The 20,420-nt window shown below is 70.8% G+C and overlaps 3 protein-coding genes across 5 annotated transcripts; 2 read left to right on the top strand and 1 right to left on the bottom strand.

Moving 5' to 3' along the window:
- Positions 1 to 1,848: 1,848 nt before the first annotated feature.
- Positions 1,849 to 2,689, top strand: TIMM10 (translocase of inner mitochondrial membrane 10). Its single transcript, XM_065636722.1, has 2 exons — positions 1,849 to 2,012; positions 2,443 to 2,689. The coding sequence occupies exons 1-2, from the start codon at positions 1,942 to 1,944 to the stop codon at positions 2,642 to 2,644; spliced, it is 273 nt and encodes a 90-aa protein (XP_065492794.1). The 5' UTR covers positions 1,849 to 1,941; the 3' UTR covers positions 2,645 to 2,689.
- Positions 2,690 to 3,645: 956 nt separating this feature from the next.
- RTN4RL2 (reticulon 4 receptor like 2) lies at positions 3,646 to 7,607 on the bottom strand. The gene is made up of 3 exons (XM_065636720.1): positions 7,367 to 7,607; positions 5,011 to 5,495; positions 3,646 to 4,575 (listed from the first exon to the last, which is right to left on the bottom strand). The coding sequence occupies exons 1-3, from the start codon at positions 7,398 to 7,400 to the stop codon at positions 3,847 to 3,849; spliced, it is 1,248 nt and encodes a 415-aa protein (XP_065492792.1). The 5' UTR covers positions 7,401 to 7,607; the 3' UTR covers positions 3,646 to 3,846.
- Positions 7,608 to 9,711: 2,104 nt separating this feature from the next.
- Positions 9,712 to 17,817, top strand: SLC43A3 (solute carrier family 43 member 3). Of its 3 annotated transcripts, none has more exons than XM_065635863.1 (13): positions 9,712 to 9,851; positions 12,148 to 12,366; positions 12,823 to 12,952; positions 13,434 to 13,480; positions 13,566 to 13,642; positions 13,735 to 13,827; positions 14,092 to 14,231; positions 15,345 to 15,451; positions 15,912 to 16,073; positions 16,331 to 16,444; positions 16,571 to 16,757; positions 17,163 to 17,253; positions 17,536 to 17,817. In XM_065635863.1, the coding sequence occupies exons 2-13, from the start codon at positions 12,159 to 12,161 to the stop codon at positions 17,689 to 17,691; spliced, it is 1,512 nt and encodes a 503-aa protein (XP_065491935.1). In that variant the 5' UTR covers positions 9,712 to 9,851; positions 12,148 to 12,158; the 3' UTR covers positions 17,692 to 17,817. The 3 variants fall into 3 exon arrangements, with proteins under 3 accessions (XP_065491935.1, XP_065491933.1, XP_065491934.1); XM_065635861.1 differs by having other exon boundaries at positions 17,163 to 17,286; XM_065635862.1 differs by lacking the exon at positions 9,712 to 9,851 and adding an exon at positions 10,937 to 11,029 and having other exon boundaries at positions 17,163 to 17,286.
- The last annotated feature ends 2,603 nt before the right edge of the window (positions 17,818 to 20,420 follow it).

The following is a 20,420-nucleotide window of genomic DNA, read 5'->3' as shown; positions in this document are numbered from 1 at the left end:
GCTGCGCCCCCCCGGCCCTCCGGCCCCTGGCCCCGCGGCGGAGGGAGGAGGGGTGTCCGAGGTGGGGGTGCCGGGGGTCGGGCTGCCCGGGGTAGGGGTCTCCGAGGTGGCGGTGTCCGGGGTGGGGGTGTCGGGGGTGTGGGTCTCCGAGCTGGGGATGTCCGGAGTGGGGGTGTCCAGGGTGGGGGTCTCCGAGCTCGGGCTGTCAGGGGTGGGGGTCTCCAGGGTGGGGGTGTCAGCCTCTCCCTGGGGCTCCATGCTGCTGCGGTCACTGCTGCAGGGTGTCAGGGCTGTCACTGGGCGCCCCCTCGTGCCCCCTCCGCATGCCTGTGCCCCCCATAGCTCCCCAGCCCGGCTTCCCCCACTCCGCCCCTGTCCCCATGCCCCCCGAGCACTGCCCCCCCCATTCCCCCACCCTGGGCAGCCTCGTTGACCCTGCTCAGGCCCCATTCCACATCCGGACTCCCCCATGCGACATCCCGACACCCCGATAACTCAGCCCACCCCCCCGCCACGTCCTCCAGCCTTCCCATGCCTCATACCAGTCCCCTCATTCCCCTCTTGCTCCCCCATTCCCAGTACCCCCATGCCCCATCCCAACCCCCCGTGTCCCATCTCTGCACCCCCATTCCTGCCCCCGGTGCCTCATGCCCAACCCCAGTCCCAGTCCTCCCCTTACCCCATTCCACCCTCCATTCTGCCTCTCAACCCACCTTGTCCCACTCCGGCCCCGCCATGTCCCCCTTCCAACCCCCGTGTCCCATCCCGATCCCTTATTCCCCATTCCTACCCCTCCAATTCCTCCTCCCGACCCCCCCATTCCCCCTCCCGACCCCACGTGTCCTATCCCAACGCCCCCACTCCCCTCCCGACCCTCCCATACTCCCTCCACACCCCCCCACCCGCACACCGCCTCCCATACCGCCTCCCGCCCCCCTTGTCCCCTCCCGGCCCTCCAAGCCCCCCTCCCCACCCCCCCACATTCCCCCTCCTGTCCCCGATCCCCCGGTTCCCCTCGCCCCGTACCCTCCGGGCCGCTCCCGCTCCCGCCGCCCGCTGAGCTCACCGGCCCCGCCCGCCCCGGGGCTATTTTTACCGGGGGGCAGGTGCCGCCTTCACTCACCGCCCACCCGCGGGGCCGGGGGCACGCGTGGGGCACGGGGAGGGGCCGGGGCGGGCAGGCGGGGGGGACACGGGGCCGGTCGGGAACGGACACACGGACACAGTTGGGGAGGGGGGCACACCGACACTCCCACCCGGACAGCGGGGACACCCCAAAGCAGCCCACAGGGCCACACGGGGACGCGAGTATCCCGGAGAGGGACACTTGGGGGCACAGACACGTGGGGGACACAGACACACTGGGAACATTAGGGGACATGGAGGGGTCACAGACACACGGGGGGTGTGGGGAACACAGACACGCGGGGGACATCGGGGTGATACAGGGGGTCACAGTCACATGGGGGACACCGACACACGGGGGACATCAAGGGACATCAAGGGACATCAGGGGACATCAGGGGACATGGGAGCACAGACACACGGGGACGTGGGTCACACGGTGACAGGCCGGGCGGGGACGGGGGGACACGGAGCCCGCGGTGCCCCCGAACCGGCCCGGGAGCGGTGACCGGCATTGGCCCCGCCCCCTACCTGGCAAAGGACTGGCAAAGCGCGCGCCTTTCCCCCTCACCGCCGCCTCTCTTCTCTTTGGCTGCTGGCGTTGCCACGCCCCCTCCCGCAACGCCCTATCAGCTTTGGGGACGCTCTCCTGCTCGCTCACTCTCCTGGCTTCTATTGGCCGAAGCCGACGGCGGGGTGGGGCGGTTCTGCGGGTGGGCGGAAGCGCGGCGCCCACGTGCTTCCTGCCGGGAGCCGCCGCGGGGTCCCGGGCCGAGCCGAACCGAACGGGGCCGGGCCGGGCCGGGCCCGGCAGCCATGGACCCGCTGCGGGCACAGCAGCTGGCGGCCGAGCTGGAGGTTGACATGATGGCCGACATGTACAACCGGTGCGGCCGGCCGGGGAGCAGCGGGGGCGGCGGCGCGGGGGGTGGCGGGGGGAGTGGGGACACGGGGGTGCTGGGGGCACTGGGGAGGTGCTCGGACCTGGGGGTGCTGGGGGCACTGGGGTGACGCTGGGAGTGCCCGGGGATGGCGGAGTGTTGGGGTGCTGCAGGCACTGGGGGTGCCCGTGGCTGGGGGGGCACTGGGGGTGTCTGGGGCGCGGGAGGACCCGGGGGTGCTGGGGCTGGAGGGGTGTTGGGGGGTGCTTGGGGTTTCCAGGAGGTGCCTGGAAAATGGGGGCCACTGGGGGTGCCTGAGGGTGGGGGACATTGGGGGGTTCTGGGCGTGCTGGTGACACCGGGGTCCAGGCGGCGTTGGGGTGCTGGAGTTGTGCGCCAGGGCCAGCGAGGGGCTGACGGTGCGGGTGCCATGCAGGATGACGCAGGCGTGTCACCGAAAGTGCGTCCCCCCCCACTACAAGGACGCGGAGCTGTCGAAGGGGGAGAGCGTGTGCCTGGACCGCTGCGTGGCCAAGTACCTGGAGGTGCACGAGAGGATGGGCAAGAAGCTGACGGAGCTGTCGCTGCAGGACGAGGAGCTGCTCAAGCGCATGCAGCAGGGCACGGGCACTGCCTGAGCCCCCGGCCCCCCTCCCGTCACCCCAATAAACTGGAGCCCTTGGGCTAGCTGGTTTGCTTCCCTCGACCCCCAAAGCCACCCCGTGGTGACATGTTGGGGGACACATCGAACCCAGCGGTGCTGGTGGATGCTGTTGGGGAGCCCCCCCCTTGATGTCCCCACCTGCCACATGCTGTGTCCTTGAGGGGGGCACCCCTGGGTGGCCCCCCTGTCCTCTGGCCAGGCCCAGCCCTTGTAATCCCCGGATTAGGCAGAGCTGGGCTGAGCCCCTCGTAATCCCCTGCAGGGTGGGGACGGGGCTCTGCCCCTCCCTGTCTGCCAGCCAGGGGGGCAGCCGGGGGAGACCCCGCACAGGGACATAGCCCTGGAGCAGACAGAGAGGGACAGGGACACTCTGAGACACCCAGCCCTGGTTGGGGACACACAGACAGGGACACTCACAGAGGGACAGCTGGGGAGGAACTCCTGGGGATGGACACCCACGCCTGGACAAGGACCATGCAGGGACACCCTGAGACACCTGGGGAGGGACAGTGGAGGGCTGGGGACACCCAGAGAGCTGCACCAGCACAGGAGGGGTGAAGGACACCCCTGGGGTGACACCCACCCAAAGGGACCCAGGCCATGGGTTGGCAGCATCCGTCTGTCTGCAGCCGGCAGTGCAGGCTCTGTGTGTGCATCTGCGCCTGCTGGGAAGTGGGTCAGGCTGCGCAGGGTGCGGGTGACAGTGTGAGTGGTGGCTCTGTGGTCCCACGGCTCCCATGACATCCACCATCCGCCCGCGGGGCCAGCACCCCACGAAGGCTCAGGGCGCAGTGCCGTGGGGTTGTCTGTCCATCCCCCATCCGTCCGTCCTGCAGCGGCTGTGCACGCATCACTGCCCTCCAGCTGCTGGTGCAGCGGCCGTGCCGGCGCCATCAATATTTCAGCAGGAGTAGGCGCTGACCTGGAAAGGCGGCTGCCCTCCCCACCCCCACCTGCAGTAGCCAGGCCCCGCTCTCCCAAAATAAGACAATTTTTAATAAATAATTTCCCACCGTTCAGTTCCTGTTGGGGGTTTTTCCTGCTTAGGATGGGGGGGACCCCTCTGCATCCTGCTGCTGCACCCCAGCCGCCCCCCACAGTTCCAGGGGCTCCCCCTGGGGAGAAGGGGGCAGAGGCACCCCAGGAGCCCGGACCCCCCTGGGGTGCCGGGAGGGCTCAGAGCTGGGGCAGGAGCAGACCCAGGAGGGGCAGGAGGATGTGGGGCCGGTGGGGGGCGGCAGCAGCCGTGGGGGCGCAGGGTGCCCGGGGGCAGCGGGCATCCCCAGGCGGGCCGCGGGAGTCGCGGGACGGGGGGGGCGGCCGGGGCTGGGGTCCCCGCAGGTCGTGGGGGGGGAGCCCGTCGCGGTAGAAGGCGGAGGGCGGCGCGGCCGGGAGGGTGCCGGGGCGGCCCAGCGCTCGCCCAGGGGTGCCCATCACCGCCACCACCCCGCCATCGCCACCCTCCTCCTCCTCTTCATCCTCCTCAGGGCAGGCATCGAAGTCGCGGGGGCGCAGGTGGCGCAGGTCGGTGCCGCGGCGGTGCGGGGGGCTGGCGCAGGGCACGGGGGAGCTGGAGACACGGGTGCGGCGGAACCAGCCCCAGAGCGGGCGCGCGCGGCAGTCGCAGGCCCAGGGGTTGGCGTTGAGGCGCAGGAACTGCAGCGCGGGCAGCGCGGCCAGCGGGTCCCCGGGCAGGGCCACCAGGCTGTTGTTGAACAGGTAGAGGATGGTGAGGCGCGCCAGCCCGCGGAAGGCGCGGCGGTGGATGGCAACCAGGCGGTTGGCGTGCAGCAGCAGGCGGTCCAGGCTGGGCAGCCCGCGGAAGACGCCCTCCGACAGCGCCCGCACGCGGTTCCCGTGCAGGAAGAGGTGGCTCAGGTTGGCCAGGTCGGCAAAGAGATCGTCCTGCAGCGCGGGGGAGAAGGGAGTGGGTATGGGGTGTGCAGCCCCCTGGGGAGCCCCCAGCCCTGCCCTGTGTCCCTGCACGGTGGATGTCACCTGGAGCTCTGCCCCGCGTCCTTGTATTGCAGGCGCCACACGTCACCCTTCCCTGGGACCCTGTTCTGCGAGCATCGCCCTGTCCTGTGTCCGTGCTCCCTGGGTGTCACCACCACCCCCCTGTCCTGTGCCTGTGCTCCTTGGGTGTCACCCACCACCCTGTCCCACAGGAATCACCCATGTCCCTGCTCCACGGACATCACCCGACACCCTGTCCCATGCCTATCACCAAGAGCCCCGTCCTGTGCCCCTGCCCTGCTGGTGGCACCCATGTCCCTGCCCCATGGCCATCACTCTGTCCCACGTCCCACAGGGCCAGGGCAGCCCCTGGCCATGGCAGACCTGTAGGTAGAGCAGCCCGTTCTCCTGCAGGTAGAGGTACTGGAGGCTGTGGAGGCCGCGGAAGATGGCGCTGGGCAGGCTGGCCAGCTGGCACCGGTACAGGTGCAGGGCCTGGAGGCGCCGGAGGCCGTGGAAGGTGTCGGGGGCCAGGACGCGCAGGTGGGGGTTGTCACCCAGGTCGAGCTCCTCCAGGGCGGGCAGGTGTCGGAAGGTGCCCGGCTGGATGGAGGAGATGTTGTTGGAGTAGAGCCAGAGGGTGACGGTACTGGGCCCGAAGGTGCCCGCCCGCAGCGCCCCGATGACGTTGTTCTGCAGGAAGAGGCGGCGGGCGCCGGGCGGGAGCCCCGCGGGCACCGAGGAGAAGTTGTTGGCCTGGCAGCTGACGGTGGGCGGCGAGACGTAGCAGGTGCAGAGTGCGGGGCAGGCAGGCGTCCCGCCGGGCACCCACACCAGCGCCGCCAGCAGCAGGGCCGCCAGGCGCCCGCCTGCGGGCACAGTGGGGCGTCAGCGTGGGGCGTCATCTGGGGCGCCGCCCCGGCCCGCCCTGCGCGCCCACCGCCCACAGGGTCCTCCCCGGCAGCTCCCGGGGAGCCCTGGGAACTGCACCCCAAGGAGCCCCCAGGGCTGTGCCCACCCACGTGGCCACAGCGCCTCAGGAGAACCCCAAGGCCATGAGCACCCAAGGGGCCATGGTTCCTCAGGAGCCCCTCAGGACGATGACCCACCATGTGGCCACGGTCCCCTGGGAGCCCCCCAGGCCCATAGCAGCCCCACAGGGCTTTGCTCCCTAAAGACCCCCCCAGGGCCATGCTGCCCCACAGCACCATGCCCACCTCACAGGGCTGGGTACCCCAAAAAGTACCTGCCCCGTGGGACTGTGCTGTTCCGGATCTGTGCTCAGCCCCTGGGGTCACGGTCCCCTGGGACCCCCACAAGTCCCTTGGCCACCCCACGGGGCCACGCTCCCCCGGGACCCCTTCCCACACCCGGGGGGTGCCGTACCCCCCCCGTTCGGGGCGGTGCCACGTGCGCGCGTGCCGCGGCCACGTGCGGGGCGGGGCACGCGTGGGCGCGGGCTGACGCTCTCCCGGTGGCACGCGCCGCCGCCGCTCCGGGTGTTTCAGCGCCGCTACTTCACCCATCCCCCACCCCGCCGTGTCCAATCCGCTCCCCCCACCCCGGCTGCAACCCGAGAGCTTCATCCATAATTCAGCCCGGCGGCCTGGCCCCACGCCCGGGGATGCGTGGATGCTCCCAGCCGCCGGTACCGGGGGAGGGGAGGGGGGGGGTACGCCCCCCCGGACGTGCACCGGGGGGGCCTCCGCCCCCTCCCCTCCCCTGGTTCGCCACGGAAGGGGGGGACACACCCCCACCCACCCACGAAGGCGTCCGGCGCAGCTGCTCAGCGCCGCCCCCCTCCCCCGGCGCCCCGTGCCGGCGTGCGCCCTCCACCCGCGTCCCATCTGTCACTCCCCCTCGCCGCGGGCTGACTCAGTTGGGAGCTGAAGTCACCGGTTCCCGGGCATCTTTTTTTTTTTCCTCCTATGCCAGCATCCCCCCCACCCATCTCTCCTTCCCCCCCCCCCAAAGTCCTGGTACGGAACGGGCGCGCTGCTCGTGGGTACCCCACGGAAGACGCGGCATCCACCCGCGGGGTGACCCGGGCACTCGCTGCAGCCCGGCGGTGCCCGCACTGTGCACCGGGTGTGGCGTGGGGCACCCCCACGCCGGGCTGGGGTCCTGAGGTGGCACCGGGTACCCCGTGGGTCGTGGGGCACCCACACCCCGCGCTGTGTGGCCTGGGGTGGCACCGGGCAGCCCGTCGGTCCCGGGGCACCCCCACGGCGGGCGGTGCGTCCTGGGGTGGCACTGAGGACGCCGTGGCCACCGCTGGGTCCGCCGGCGCTGCACCCACACCCCGGGCCCTGCGCCCCAGGGGGGCATCGGGCACTCTGTGCGTCCCGGGGCACCCTCACGCCGGGCGGCAAGTCCCTGAGCTGAAACGAGCACCCCACGGGTCGCGGGGCACCCCCACGTCGGGCTGGGCTGGCACCAGGCACCCCGCGGGGCCCGGGGCGCCCCCACACCGGGCTGCGCGCCCCTGAGCTGCACCGGGCAGCCCGTTGGTCGCGGGGGATGCACTCTGGGGCGCCCCGGGGCTGCACTCACACGACGGGCTGTGCGCCGTGGGGCGGCACCGGCGACCCACGCACCCGCGGGCACCCACACCCCGCGCTGCCGCGGGCACCCCGAGAGCCCCGGGGCACCCCGCGCCGGGACCGTGCTCTCCAGGCTGGCACCCTGGGTCCCTCCGCCCCCCGGGGTTCAGCCGGCCCCCGCCCGTCCCCACGCCTACCTTGGGGCAGGTCCCGAGCCGTGGGGGGCCGCATGGCGGGGCCGCCGCTCAGGCGCTGCCCGCTGCACGGGGGCTCATGGCCGGTGTCGGGGGGGCTGCTCACCCCCTTCCCCCCCGCCGCGCCGCCGGGAGCAGCAGCCGCCCCGGGGCATGGCACGGGTGGGCTGCGGGCACGGGTGGGCTCGGCACGGCTCTGCCCGCGGCTCCGGTGGGGCTGAGCCCTGCCCCGCGCCGCGCCTTATCCCGGGGCGGCCGCGCTCCGCCCCCCGCCGCCGGCCCCGCCGCTTAACCCTTCCCGGGCCGGCCCGCCCCGCTCCACGCGGGGGGGGGTCCACGGAGGACCCTCGGCGGGGCGAGGGGGATGCGCTGCAGATGCCGGCTGGGGACGCGCTGCGGGACCCACGGGGGGACCCGCACTGAGGACGAGGGGCTCGGTGGCGGCTGCCGTGAGCGCGGGACACGCGGGAGGTGACCTGTGACCTCCCCCTCCCCGCCACGGTCTCGGTACTCGCCGGGGCTGTGGGGCCCGCACGGACCCCGACGGGGGCTGCCCACGGGTGGGTGCCGCGGGGCTGGGGCCGCGGGGGGAGGCGGTGGCGCGGGACGCAGCGGATGCCCCCACACCCACGCGGGACCGCAGCGCGGTCCGTGCTCCGGCCGCCGGCGCTGTCCATGGTGCCGTTTGCGCTGCTCCCACCCGGGACAGCAGCAAGTCCCTCGCGTGGGGCCGTGCTGCCGGGACGGGAGGTGTACAAGCCTGGCAGCAGCCCCATGCGGGTGCCCAGGTGGGGAGGGGGACACGCGTGGCTGCGCCAGGCTGCGGCGGCACAAGCTGGCACCGGCAGCATGTTTGCGGCGCCGTCTCCGGCGCAGCTCCCGGCAAGCGAAATACCACAAGCTGGTGCGGCGGGCAGTCGTGGGTGGGGACGTGGGTGGCGCGGGGCTGACTCAGGGGCTGCCATCCGCTCCCCCCGCACCGGTGCCCCAAGCGTCCCCAGCCCGGGTCCACGGCTACCCTGGCCAGGGACCCCCTGGGAGCTGTGCCAGGGGAGGGAGGGGGGTGTAGGGTCTGCTGGGGGTCCTGGGGGGATGCACCCACCAGTGGGTGCCTGTGCTCACCTGCCCTGGGGGGACCCAGGGATGGAGGGAGGCAGTGGGACGGGCCCTGATGCCACCAGCTGGGCCCAGGGTGGGCAGGCACAGGTGGAGGGGTCTGTGAAGGGATGGGTGGAAGGAAGGCCAGGTGGGTGACAACTGGAGAGAAGGACAGACGGACAGATGGCTGGGTGAAGGACAACTGGAGAGAAGGACAGATGGACAGCTGGGCAGAGGGCAGGGCAAGTGAGGGTAGGAGGGCTGGCAGGACACAGGCAGTGCAGGTGATGGGCAGCTGGATAGGTGGTGGGACAGACAGATGGCTGAACAAGTGCGAGGATGGATGGAGTTGTGGTTGGAGGGGGCCAGATGGATGGATGACGGACAGACAGATGGGTGATGGACAGATGGATGGGTGATGGACAGATGGGGTGGATGGGTGATGGACAGATGGATGGATGATGGACAGATGGATGGGTGATGGACAGACAGATGGGTGGCTGGCTGAGCAGATGAGCAGCTGGCTGGAGGGGTGGGGACGGGATTGGTGGCTGCGAGCACCAACGGATGGACAGGCAGACGGGCGGATGGGGTGGTGGGAGGACAGACAGGATGGAGGAGCGGACATGACGTGAGCGGCTGAGGGCAGGACGATGGGAGGGACGGGGTTGCCCCGGGTGGGGTGGAGGCAGGGGGGCACCGGGCCGGGCAGGCTGGGAGGCGGGTGCCAGGGACAGGCAGGTGACAACGTGCCCAGGGCCCGGCATGAGCGGGCAGAGATGTGGGCAGGGCCTGGCAGAGCACAGGCAGATGGGCAACGTGGGGTGGCAGGGGGAGGCCTGGCCAGGGGATGACTCTGGGGTGACACAGCGGTGGGTGGCCCAAGGTTGACCCAAAGGTGGCACAAGGGTGGCCACAGCTGGAGAACCTCTTGGGGCATCAGGTAAGAAGCTGGAACACCTTGAGAAGGCGTGGGGGGCACAGGGGTGACACGGGGGCACACGCACGGGGCCACAGGGACGGGGTGGCAGCGGGGTGACACACCCACGGGTGGCACAGGGATGGCACAGGGGGGCACACGGGGGGCAGTGCCGTGGCACGCCAGGGGAAGCGCGTCAGTCGGGACAGCCCCCCCGGGGCGGACCCTCGGGGTGACCCCCGGGACCGCTCCACCGGAGCCGCCTCCCGCGTCCCCCCACGCCGCCACGGGAGGCGGAGCCGGGCCGCTCCGCTCCGCCCCGCCCGCCGCGAGGACGGGCGGGCAGCAACGGCAGCACCGGCGGCATCGGGACCACCGGCCGCACCGGGACCACCGGCAGCACCGGGCCGGGCCCAGCCGGGGCCGCGGAGCCACGCCGGTCCCTCCCCGCTGCACCGGGCGGGGCCGCGGGTGAGCGGCGGCGGGATGCGGCGGGATGCGGCGGGATGCGGCGGGAGGAGCGAGCGGGAGCGGCGCGGAGCGGCCCGGCTGCTTCCGGCTGCCCCGGGGGCGCAGCGGGCGGTCCCGGGCAGGGCGGGGGCTGCGGGGCCGTGGGGCTGATGGGGGGGGGGGGGCGCGGGTGGGCCGTGGGGCTGTGTCAGCCCCGGGGCTGTGGGGCAGGGCTCTGCCTGGCGGGCTCCTCCCCGCACCCCCCGAGCACCCCAGGGCCTTGCAGGGTGCCCCGGTGCCCCCACGCCCGCGCCCCACGGCTGCCCACCCCCAGGGGCACGTGTGTCCGCCCCACACGTGTCCCCCGCCACACGTGCGCGGGCAAAGTCCCCGTGCCACCGCTGCCCGCCTGCCCCGCAGCCCTGCCCCACGGGACGCCCCCGCCCCACGCGGGAACACGGGGACAGGAAGGAACCCGTGGGGCACCCACACCCCACGTGGGGGACACGGGGACAGGAAGGGACCCGCAGCCCCGCCCAGCCCCGCTGGAGAAGCCACATGCAGCCGGGCTGGGAACCGGGCAGCCCGGGCAGGATCGAGCTGGCCTTCGTGACCATTAATTATTAAAACAAACGAGGCCGGAGGAGCTGGAGCGAGGCCCGAGCCAGCCCACGCCTGCTGGACACTGCCGGGGCCGGGGTGTCATCTCCTGTCCCCACTTGCCCCCCGGGTCCTGGCTTGTGTGAGCTGGGGGACACGGCAGGGCCAGCGCGGCCGGAGGGGCTGGAGTCACCCTGGACCCTCCTGTGCCCCATGGGGGTCACCAGTCCGGCCAGGAGAGACCAGCAGTGGCTGGGGCGCACCAGTGTGGTTGGTGGCAAATGTCACCCACAGCGGGTGCCCCGGGCAGTGACACCCATGGTGGGGTGTCTCGAGGTGCCCTGGGTACTGCAGTGGGCTGTCACCGGCAGCACCGGGCAGGGCTGTCCCCTGGCTGCCCAGCGGACCCGGTGCCCCCGCCGTGGGGCGGCTAAAGATAACGCAGCCCCCACCCTGGCCCCGGTCCGTCCGGGTTAATCTTCACCCGCCTGCTGCTATAATGAGGTCTCATTAGCGGCCATTACACCAGCCTGAGAGGGACAGCCCTGGGACGGTGACACAGGGACAGGGGACCTCGGGCAGGCACAGAGAGCCTGCGGGTGAGTGGGACGGGGGGACACGGGTGATGGTGACAGGGGACATGGCCTTGGCATGTGTGGCGCCCAGCTGCAGGCTGCGCTGGTGACACTGAGGGACAGGAGGGCCCAGCCACGTGGGTCAGGGGTTCACAGGGACAGAGGGGGTGCCCAGATGTCCCCTGGATGCAGCAGCTGCCCAACAGGGTGGCAGAGTCCCCAGTGTAGTGGTGGGATCCCCAGGGAGTGAGTGTTGCGAGGGGACATGTCACGGTCCCCAGCAGTGTGACAGGGCCCCTGGCACATGATGAGGTCCCTGGGGGGTGTGCAGGGTCCCAAAGATGTGACAGCGTCCCCAGGAGTCATGCAAGGGTCCCCGAGAGACTTATCAGTGTCCCCAGGGGGTGTGTCAGCGTCCCCAGGGGGTGTGTCAGCGTGTCCGGCAGCCCGCCAGTGTCCCCAGGGAGCGTGCCAGGTTCCCAAGGGGTGTGCCAGGGCCCCCGGCGGGACACACCACATTTCCAGGGACCGTGCCAGGTCCCCGGAGGACGTGCTGGGCGCCGGGGGCGGTGGCAGGTCCCTGGGACAGGCTGGCGTGGGGAGGTAGGGAGGTTGCGGGGGGGACCGAGCCACTGTCAGCTGCCGGCAGCCCTGGGGGGGCACAGGTGCTCCCAGGAGGTGGGGGAGAACGAGGGGGCCGTGCCGGGGGCTACGGCTGTGTGCAGTGCAGGTGTGCGCCCCGTGCACCCCGTGCCAGGGCCCCAACTCGGCGGCAGCAGCAGCAGTGACAGTGACAGTGACAGGGAGAGCCTGGCCTCGTGCAGGTGGGTGGGGGGGTCGGGGTGCAGGGGGGTGCCAGCACGTGTGCACGTGTGTACGTGTGTGAGCACACATGCTCACGTGTGCACAGGCTCAGCTGCGAGCAGGGTCCTTGCTGTGCCCCCATGCACGCAGGGGACTGGTGCCAGCTGCTGGCAGATGGGGACAAGGGGCAGAGCTGGGACCTTGGTGGCCTTTGCCCGGGTAGCCACGTGCACCCACGTGCCCCCAGACCCCTCGCTCTGGGTGCCAGGTGGGTGCAGGGGGTGTCACCATGTGGGTGCCAAGTGGAGTGTGACGTCCTGGCATTTGTCACCCTGCAGGCGCGGCAGGGATGCCCCTGGCCGGTGACATGGCACAGGGGGGCGCGGGGTTGGCCAAGCGCCTGGGGACGCTCCTCTCAGGGCTGCTGGAGTGCGGCGGCTTCTGCGGCATCATCTTCGGCTGGGCCTCCCTCGTCTTCGTCCTCAAGGACCTGGGCTACTTCCAAGAGCTGTGCCAGACCCGCACCAACCCCGGCTCCAACCTCACCCAGCTGCCCAGTACGGTCCCTGTCCCCGGCCACCGTCCTCTGCTGTCCCCAGCCCTGCGGTGGCCCTGGCAGCACCGTCACCCTGCCTTGTGTCCCCTGCATGCTTGTGTCGATTGGTGCTGGTGGCCTGAGGTGCCCCGTATCCCTATGGTGCTGGTGGCCTCTCGTGGCCCAGATTCCCACTGTCCTAGTCCCTGCGTCCCTGCCGTCCCCATGCCCTGAAGTGCCCCATGTCCCACAGTCCTGGTGACCTGTGGTGCCCCCAGTCCCAGCTTTTGCGGTGCCCCACGTTCCTGCTGTCCCAGTGCTCCAGGTCACGATTTTTCCCCATCCCCTGCAGCACCCTCTGTCTCCACTGTCCTGATACCATGCGGTGCCCCGTGTCCCTGCTGTCCCTGTGCCTGTGTCCCCACTGTGCTGACGCCCTGTGCTGCCCCGTGTCCCCGCTGTCCCCATGTGTCTGCAGGCTGCGGCAGGCAGGATGAGGAGTTCTCTCTGGTCTTCACCATCGGCTCCTTCATGAACAACTTCATGACCTTCCCCACCGGCTTCATCTTCGACCGCTTCGGCACCACCGTTGCCCGCCTCGTCGCCATGTAAGTGGGGGCCGGTGCTGGCAGGGGGCTGGGGCACCCATGGGTGCAGGGGGTGAGGGCTGTTCGTCAGGGTGCTGGGACAGGGTGGGACGTCATCGAGAGCAGGGGGGTTATCGGGGCAGCGAGGCAGGGTGGGGCAGGCAGGGCCTGCGCCAGGGGGGCACCCATGGAGCCCAGGGTGCTGGCTGTGGGCACTGGGGGACACAGCCCACCCTGGCACCTGTCCCCCAGTGCCACCAAGTGTCCCCATCCAGCCCCCCACAGCCCTCTTACGCCCTCAGGTCTCCCCAGTGTCCCCAGGACACCCCATCACCGCAGAGGCCCCCCATGTCCCCGTGTTCCTTGGCCCCAGGGGTGCCAGGCGGTAGTGAGACACCCATGAGATATTGGGGTGCTGGGTGCCGATGCCACATCAGTGCTGGGGTGCAGGGGTGCCCACGGACCCCAGGATCCCATCCCCATGTGTCACCACTGTCCCCAGCTCTCTCTACACTGGTGGGACCCTGCTCGTCGCCTTCTCCACCCCAGGTGAGACCCCAGGGGCACCGGCTGCCCCGGCCCTGTGGGGACCCAGTGGGGACACCCTTGTCCCTACTCAACCCCGTGTCCCCAGCGCTGGCGGTGCTGCTCTTCCCGGCCATGTCCATGCTGTCGGTGGGCGGCATGCTCCTCATCCTCACCAACACGCAGGTGGGTTTCCCGCACCCTGAGCCCCCGGTGGCCGGGGCACCCTGCCCGCTGCTGGGGGTCCCTGAGCGCATGGGGGGGTCTCTCTGTGCCAGGTGGGAAACCTCTTTGGGAAGTACCGCTCCATCATCATCACCCTCTACAACGGGGCCTTCGACTCCTCGTCCGCCGTCTTCCTCATCATCAAGGTGGGTGTGTGAGAGGGTCCTGGGTGTCCCTTGTCCCAGCACAGGCACCACCGGCAGGGCTGGGGACAGAGCTGGGGACAGTGGGGGACACAGCCAGAAGACACAGATGGGTCACAGCAGGGGCACATCTGGGGACACAGCTAGGTTACTGCTGTGGCACACGTGGGGACACAGCCAGGCCTGGGCAGGGCTGTGTCCCCGTCTGGGGTGGTGGCGGGTGGCCGGTGTGGCGCGGTGGCAGTCGGTCCCTGTCCCCGTCCCCAGGTGCTGTACGAGCGCGGGCTGTCCCTGCGGACCATGTTCTTCTTCATGGCAGCCTGCAGTGCCTGGCACCTGCTGCGCACCCTGTTCCTCATGCCCCGCACCCGCATCCCCAACCCGCTGCCCCCCGCCTATGACTACGGGTAGGGGGCACTGCCTGCACCCCAGGGGGTGGCGTCTGTCCCATGGGGTGGGGTCTGTCCCATGGGGTGGCAGTGGTGCCCATCCTGTGGTGGCTGGTGGTCCCATGCCATGGGTGGTGGTGGGTCCGCTCCCATGGGTGGTGGGTCCCATCCAGCAGTGGTTGGTGGGTCCCGTCCAGTGGTGGTTGGTGGGTCCCATCCAGCAGTGGTTGGTGGGTCCCATCCTGTGGTGGTTGGTGGGTCCCGTCCAGCGGTGGTTGGTGGGTCCCATCCTGTGGTGGTTGGTGGGTCCCGTCCAGCGGTGGTTGGTGGGTCCCATCCTGTGGTGGTTGGTGGGTCCCGTCCAGTGGTGGTTGGTGGGTCCCATCCTGTGGTGGTTGGTGGGTCCCATCCTGCAGTGGTTGGTGGGTCCTATCCAGCAGTGGTTGGTGGGTCCCGTCCTGTGGTGGTTGGTGGGTCCTGTCCAGTGGTGGTTGGTGGGTCCCATCCTGCGGTGGTTGGTGGGTCCCGTCCAGTGGTGGTTGGTGGGTCCCATCCTGCAGTGGTTGGTGGGTCCTATCCAGCAGTGGTTGGTGGGTCCCGTCCAGTGGTGGTTGGTGGGTCCCATCCTGTGGTGGTTGGTGGGTCCCATCCTGCGGTGGTTGGTGGGTCCTATCCAGCAGTGGTTGGTGGGTCCCGTCCAGTGGTGGTTGGTGGGTCCCATCCTGTGGTGGTTGGTGGGTCCCATCCTGCGGTGGTTGGTGGGTCCCGTCCAGTGGTGGTTGGTGGGTCCCATCCTGTGGTGGTTGGTGGGTCCCATCCTGCGGTGGTTGGTGGGTCCCATCCTGCGGTGGTTGGTGGGTCTCGTCCAGCAATGGTTGGTTCCATCCCATGGTGATTGGTGGGTCCTGTCCAGTGGTGGTTGGTGGGTCCCATCCTGCGGTGGTTGGTGGGTCCTATCCAGCAGTGGCTGGTGGGTCCCGTCCAGCAATGGTTGGTTCCATCCCATGGTGATTGGTGGGTCCTGTCCTGTGGCGGTGGGCTCCATCCTGCGGTGATTGGTGGATTCCACCCTGTGGTGGTTGTGGGTCCCGTCCCATGGGGTGTGGGCTGACGGGGCGGGCGGTGCTGCAGGCTGCGGTGCCCAGGGTGGTCCCAGGTGTACCGCACCTACGAGGAGAAGCATCCATCGGAGGAAACCGGCCCTGAGGAGACCCCCCTGGAGCCCAGTGCCCCCACAGGTGCCAGGGCGGGGCTCGCCTGGGGGCGGGGCTTCCCCCGGGGCGGGGCTCGCCTGGGGGCGGGGCTCATCTGGGGGCGGGGCTCATCTTGAGTGGGCGTGGCCATGGTGACTGGCACGTGGAAGAGGTGGGCGTGGCTGCAGGGGGGGCTGTGGGCCGGGTTATGCAGATGAAGGGGGTGTGACCCGGGGCTGGGCGTGGCCATACAGGGGTGTGGTCAGGTGATGGGTGTGGCTATGCAGGTAAAGGGGGTGTGAAGGGGGTGGGCGTGGCTACGCACGGGTGTGGTCAGGTGATGGGTGTGGCTATGCAGATGAACGGGCGTGGCCATGCAGGTGGACATGGGGGGCCCCCAGTGGGTGGGAGTGACCAGGGCAGCAGTGGGTGGGGCTGGGGCGTGGCAGTGGGCGGGGCCTGGGCAGGCGTGTCCAGGGCGGTGCCACCACTGACCCCCGCACAGGTGCTGGGGACGTCCCCAGGGTGACCTTCAGGGCCTGTGTGTGCTCGGCGCTGTTCGCCTGGCACGTGGTCTGGCTCTCGGTCATGCAGCTGCGGCACTACCTCTTCATCGGCACCCTGAACCCGCTGCTGCAGCACCTGGCGCGCGGGGACACCCGCCTGGGTACGCGCATGGGGGACACGGCCATGGGGACACCTGCCTGGGTATTCGTGACCCTGGGAAGACAGAGCAGGGGGGTGGGACATGGCTGCGGGGACACCCGCCTGGGTACACACGGTGGGGGGGAATATGGTCAGGTGGTGGGGGACATGGCCATGGGAACACCCATCTGGGTACACACGGCTCGGGGGGAGACAGCCAGGGGCTGGGGGACATGGCAGGGACACCCGGGGGGATGCCCTGACGCCCTCTCCCCACAGTCAGCACCTACACCAACGCCTTCGCTGTCACCCAGCTCTGCGGGGTGCTCTGCGCCCCATGGAACGGCCTCATCCTCGACCGGCACAAGCGCGGCAAGACCGCCCGCCCCGAGGGTAACCCACCGGCCCCCCCACCCCACAGGTCCCCCGGCAGCAGCCGTGCTGCCACCGTCCCCCCCGGGCCCACAGCGGGGCTTGTGGCTGGTGCCACCGCCTGCCCTGACCCCGCCGTGCCCGCAGGAGCCCTGGGGACGCTGGCTGACCTGCGCGCGTCCGTGCTGTCGCTGGTGGTGACAGTGACGCAGTGTGTGCTGTTCTCGGTCTGCGCGGCCGTGCCGGTGCTGCCCATCCAGTTCGGCACCTTCGTGCTGCAGGTGCTGAGCCGCTCCTTCCTCTACGGGGGCAACGCCGCCTTCCTGGCCATCGCGTGAGTCCTGCGGCCACCGCGTGCGGGGACAGGGTGCTGGTGGCAGGGTGGCGGTGGACAGGGTGGCAGGGGACAGGGCAGCGGAGGATGAGGTGGTGGTTGCAGGGGATGGTGGCAGGGTCATCATGGTGGTGTTGGGACAGGGTGCTGGGGGTCAGGGTGCTGGGGAGACGGTGGTGGGGTGAGGGGCAGAGGATGGTGGCAGGGTTGGGGGGTGTCAGGGGACAGGTTCTTAGCGGGGTGGCAGGGCACGCTGGTGACGTGGGGTGGCTGGGCAGGGGATGGTGGCAAGTTTGGGAGGGGAGTCACGGAACAGGATTGGGGGGTGACAGGGGACAGGGTGGCAGGGTTGAGGGGATGTCAGGGGGGTGCGGGGCACGGTGGTGACACCAGGGGGCCGGGCAGGTTCCCCCCACAGCACTTTGGGAAGCTGTACGGGCTGGCCATGGCGCTGTCGGCACTGGTGGCCCTGCTGCAGTACCCGTGTGTCACGCTGGTGAGCGGGCCACTCGGCAGGGACCCCTTCTACGTGAGTGTCTGCCCCACGGCTGCCCCCGGGAGGGACGGGGTCCTGCCCCACGGGGGAACGGGGTCCCGCTCTGGGGAGGGATGGGGTTCCTGCCCCGTGGTGGGATCAGGGTGCTGGGCCCCGGGAGGGCGGGGGTCCTGCCCCACGGGGAATGGGGGTCCTGCACGCAGCCCAGGGAGCCGGGGGGCTGACCCAGGGCACCCCATTGGGGGGGCCAGCCCCCAGCCTCACACCCTGACACCCCCCCAGGTGAACGTGGGCCTGATTGCCGTGGTGCTGGTGGCCTTCGTCAGTCCCGTGGTGGTGGCCCGCGAGTGCCGGCGGCGAGCCAAGGATCTGGGGGCGGCTGGCACCCCCCTCACAGCCCCCCCTGGCACCGAGACCCCCACCGAGCCGCCCCATTGAGTCCCGCACCCCCCAGCTGCCAGCCCAGCACCCAGCACCCAGCACCCCATTTTCTGTTGGACTGGGTGGGAGTGCTGTGCTGGTGGGATGGGGGGTGTGTGCAGGGAATAAATATTGGTGACCTCACTGTGCTGCCCCCTCCCTGTGCCCTCTCAAGGGGCTTCCCCAGGGTCTGCTGTGGGGCGGGCACCCCAATGCCTCCCAGAGCTGGGGGGCACAGACACTCCTAGCACACACGGACACGGCCTCGGGACACTTCTGCTTTACCGGGTCAGGGGCAGGGGCCACCACGGGGCCGTGGGGAGCGGGGGGGCTGCAGCAGCGCCCGGGCGCCTCAGTACTGGCAGATGAAGGGGTGCAGCTGGGGTGCCCCCAGTGCCCTGTGACCCATCCCAGAGCCCAGTGCCATTATCCCCATAGCCCTGTGCCCCCTCCCTTTGTCCCCAGTGCCATGTGCCCCTGCCATTGTCCCCAGTCTCCTGTGCCCCCTCCCAGTACCCTCCCAGCACCCACGGACCCCAGTGTGGTGGGTGGGGGTGCAGGTGTCTCACCAAAGGTGCTGAGGGTGGTGCAGGTGGCGAAGACATAGTGCGGGTGGGTGGGCGCCCAGTTGCTGTACTTCCAGGGGCTGCCATCCACTCACTGCGATGCTCCCTGCCACAGGACCGGCTCAGCACCCAGCCTCTCACCCTCAAACCAGCCCCAGCACCCCAGACCCTCACCCCCAAAACCAGCCCCAGCAGCCCAGACCCTCCTCCCCGAAAGCCAGCCCCAGTACCCCATACCCAACCCCTCACACCCAAAAACCAGCCCCAGCACCCCATGCCCAGTCCCTCACCCCCAAATGCCATCCCCAGCAGCCCCGACCCAGTTCAGACCCAACCCCAACACCCATTCCCCTTACCAGTCCCCACACCCAAGCACACAGCCCCCCCCATTTGCCAGCCCAAATACCAGCCCCAGCGCCCCACACTCAGCACTCAGCACCCCGCGTCCAGCCCATTGCCCCCAAAAACCAGCCCCAGCACCCCCCGAGCCCAGCCCCGCTTCCAGCCCCCCCTCACCGCGGGCTCGGTGACGGCGCCGATCCAGAGCGGGGGGCGGGTGCAGGTCCGGGCCAGGCGCAGCAGCTCCCGGTTGCGGGCGGCGCTGTGCAGAGAGGCCAGCTGCCCCCCCGGCACCCCGGCCGTGCCGCTGCGGGGGGACACGGCTCCGAACTACACCCACCGCTCCCACCGCACCGACCGGCACCTGCGCACCCACCGCCCCCACGCCCCCTCACCTGGGCGCCCGCGCCGGTGCGGAGCGCGATCACCACCGCGTGGCGGAACTTGTGCCCGCCCTGGGCCGGGCCCGCGGGGACCTCCGGGGGGCGGCGGGGGGCTGGCGCGGGGGACAGGGCGAGGGCTGGCACCGGGGTCCCTCTGCCAGCCCCGGGGCACCGGCCCGGCGGGGGACACGGCACCTCCCCTCGGTGCCCGGGAGACACGGGGGAGCAGGGGTGTCCCCAGGGAGTCCCCGCGGGGTCGCGCCAGGGCGAGGAGCAGCCGGGGCTGCACGGCGAGGCTGGGGACACCGGCACGCTCGGCCACCCTTGGGAGGTGCCATGTCCCCAGTCACCCTCTGCGACCCTGGGGCCACCCTGGTGACCATCATTCTCCTCCTATGCCCCCCATGTTCCCGCTGTCCCTCTGCCATCCCCAGTGCCACACAGTGCCCCATGCCCTCTGCCCCTGCTGCCACTCCCACGGTACCGTGGCACCTGTGTACCCCATGTCCCTGGTTTCCCACGGCCACTCCTTCCCCGAATACCCTGTGTCACCCCATTCCCCTCATGTCCCCCTGCTGCCCCAGAGCCACCCGTGCCAGCATCAGGGACACCCACTCCCGTCCCCAGCCCCGGCAGCTGGGGGATGAGCCCGCCCTGCTGTCCTCATCACCACTCCTCACCTGGGAGCTGGGGGGCTCTGCCCACTGTCACCCTTATAGAGATGATGGGGCCATATGTCCCCACTGCAGCCTTGAGCCACCCCCACTGTGGCCCCCCTGCTGCGGACACCGGGGGACACCCTGGGGGTCCTGCCTGGCCCTGCTCGGGACAGAGGGCACCCACCGGACACCGGGAGGATGGGGACAGGGGGCTGTGGGTAGGGGGACCTTGCACAGGGGTGGGGGATGTGGGAGTGTGGGGGTGCGGAGGGGTTGGGGTGCTGGGGCGCGGGGGGGTTGGGTGCTGATACCATCTCCCGCCGGGCAGCACTTGCCCAAGGGCCGTTTCCTCCTCAACGGCTGTGGCCCCCAGGGTCTGGCTCGGCCGTTGGCCCACAGCCCCCCCGGCCTCTCTCCCCCCAGCCTGTCCCCCTCGGCCTGTCCCCTCCTGGCCTGTTCTCCAGGGGTGCACCCTTCCCCTGTCCCAGACCCCTGGCCACGCAGGGACTCACGACTCAGCACCCCACAGCCTCTCCCCTGGGCAACCCCAAAGTCCCCATCCCATGGCCTGTGCACCCCCCACCCCAGCAGCCCCCTCTCCGGGGCCATGTGCTCCCAACAACCCAGCATCTCCCACCCCCATGCACTCTCCACATGCCAGCAGCCCCCACACGGTGCCCCCTGCACCCCAAAGCCCCGCAGCCCCCTCCCCAGGCAGGGTGCAGTCAGGGCCCCCCCGGACGGCCCCCCTGTACCCAGCAGTTGGCGTGTGTGGGCCACAGGGGGGCTGGGGGTGGTGT

This window comes from Caloenas nicobarica, chromosome 5 (assembly GCF_036013445.1).
Source record: "Caloenas nicobarica isolate bCalNic1 chromosome 5, bCalNic1.hap1, whole genome shotgun sequence".
Lineage (NCBI taxonomy): Eukaryota > Metazoa > Chordata > Aves > Columbiformes > Columbidae > Caloenas > Caloenas nicobarica.
Note: the sequence above shows the minus strand (reverse complement) of the source record. Positions and strands in the feature narration are given on the sequence as shown.

Excerpts from the sequence above, each read along its gene's own strand:
- TIMM10 (XM_065636722.1), top strand. The coding sequence starts at position 1,942 with ATGGACCCGCTGCGGGCACAGCAGCTGGCGGCCGAGCTGGAGGTTGAC. Across the intron at positions 2,013-2,442 it reads ATGGCCGACATGTACAACCG|GATGACGCAGGCGTGTCACC; the intron begins GTGCGGCCGGCC and ends GGTGCCATGCAG.
- RTN4RL2 (XM_065636720.1), bottom strand. The coding sequence starts at position 7,400 with ATGCGGCCCCCCACGGCTCGGGACCTGCCCCAAG. Across the intron at positions 5,496-7,366 it reads GGCTCGGGACCTGCCCCAAG|GCGGGCGCCTGGCGGCCCTG; the intron begins GTAGGCGTGGGG and ends CTGTGCCCGCAG. Across the intron at positions 4,576-5,010 it reads ACGGGCTGCTCTACCTACAG|GACGATCTCTTTGCCGACCT; the intron begins GTCTGCCATGGC and ends CCCGCGCTGCAG.
- SLC43A3 (XM_065635861.1), top strand. The coding sequence starts at position 12,159 with ATGCCCCTGGCCGGTGACATGGCACAGGGGGGCGCGGGGTTGGCCAAG. Across the intron at positions 12,367-12,822 it reads CAACCTCACCCAGCTGCCCA|GCTGCGGCAGGCAGGATGAG; the intron begins GTACGGTCCCTG and ends ATGTGTCTGCAG. Across the intron at positions 13,643-13,734 it reads TCATCCTCACCAACACGCAG|GTGGGAAACCTCTTTGGGAA; the intron begins GTGGGTTTCCCG and ends TCTCTGTGCCAG.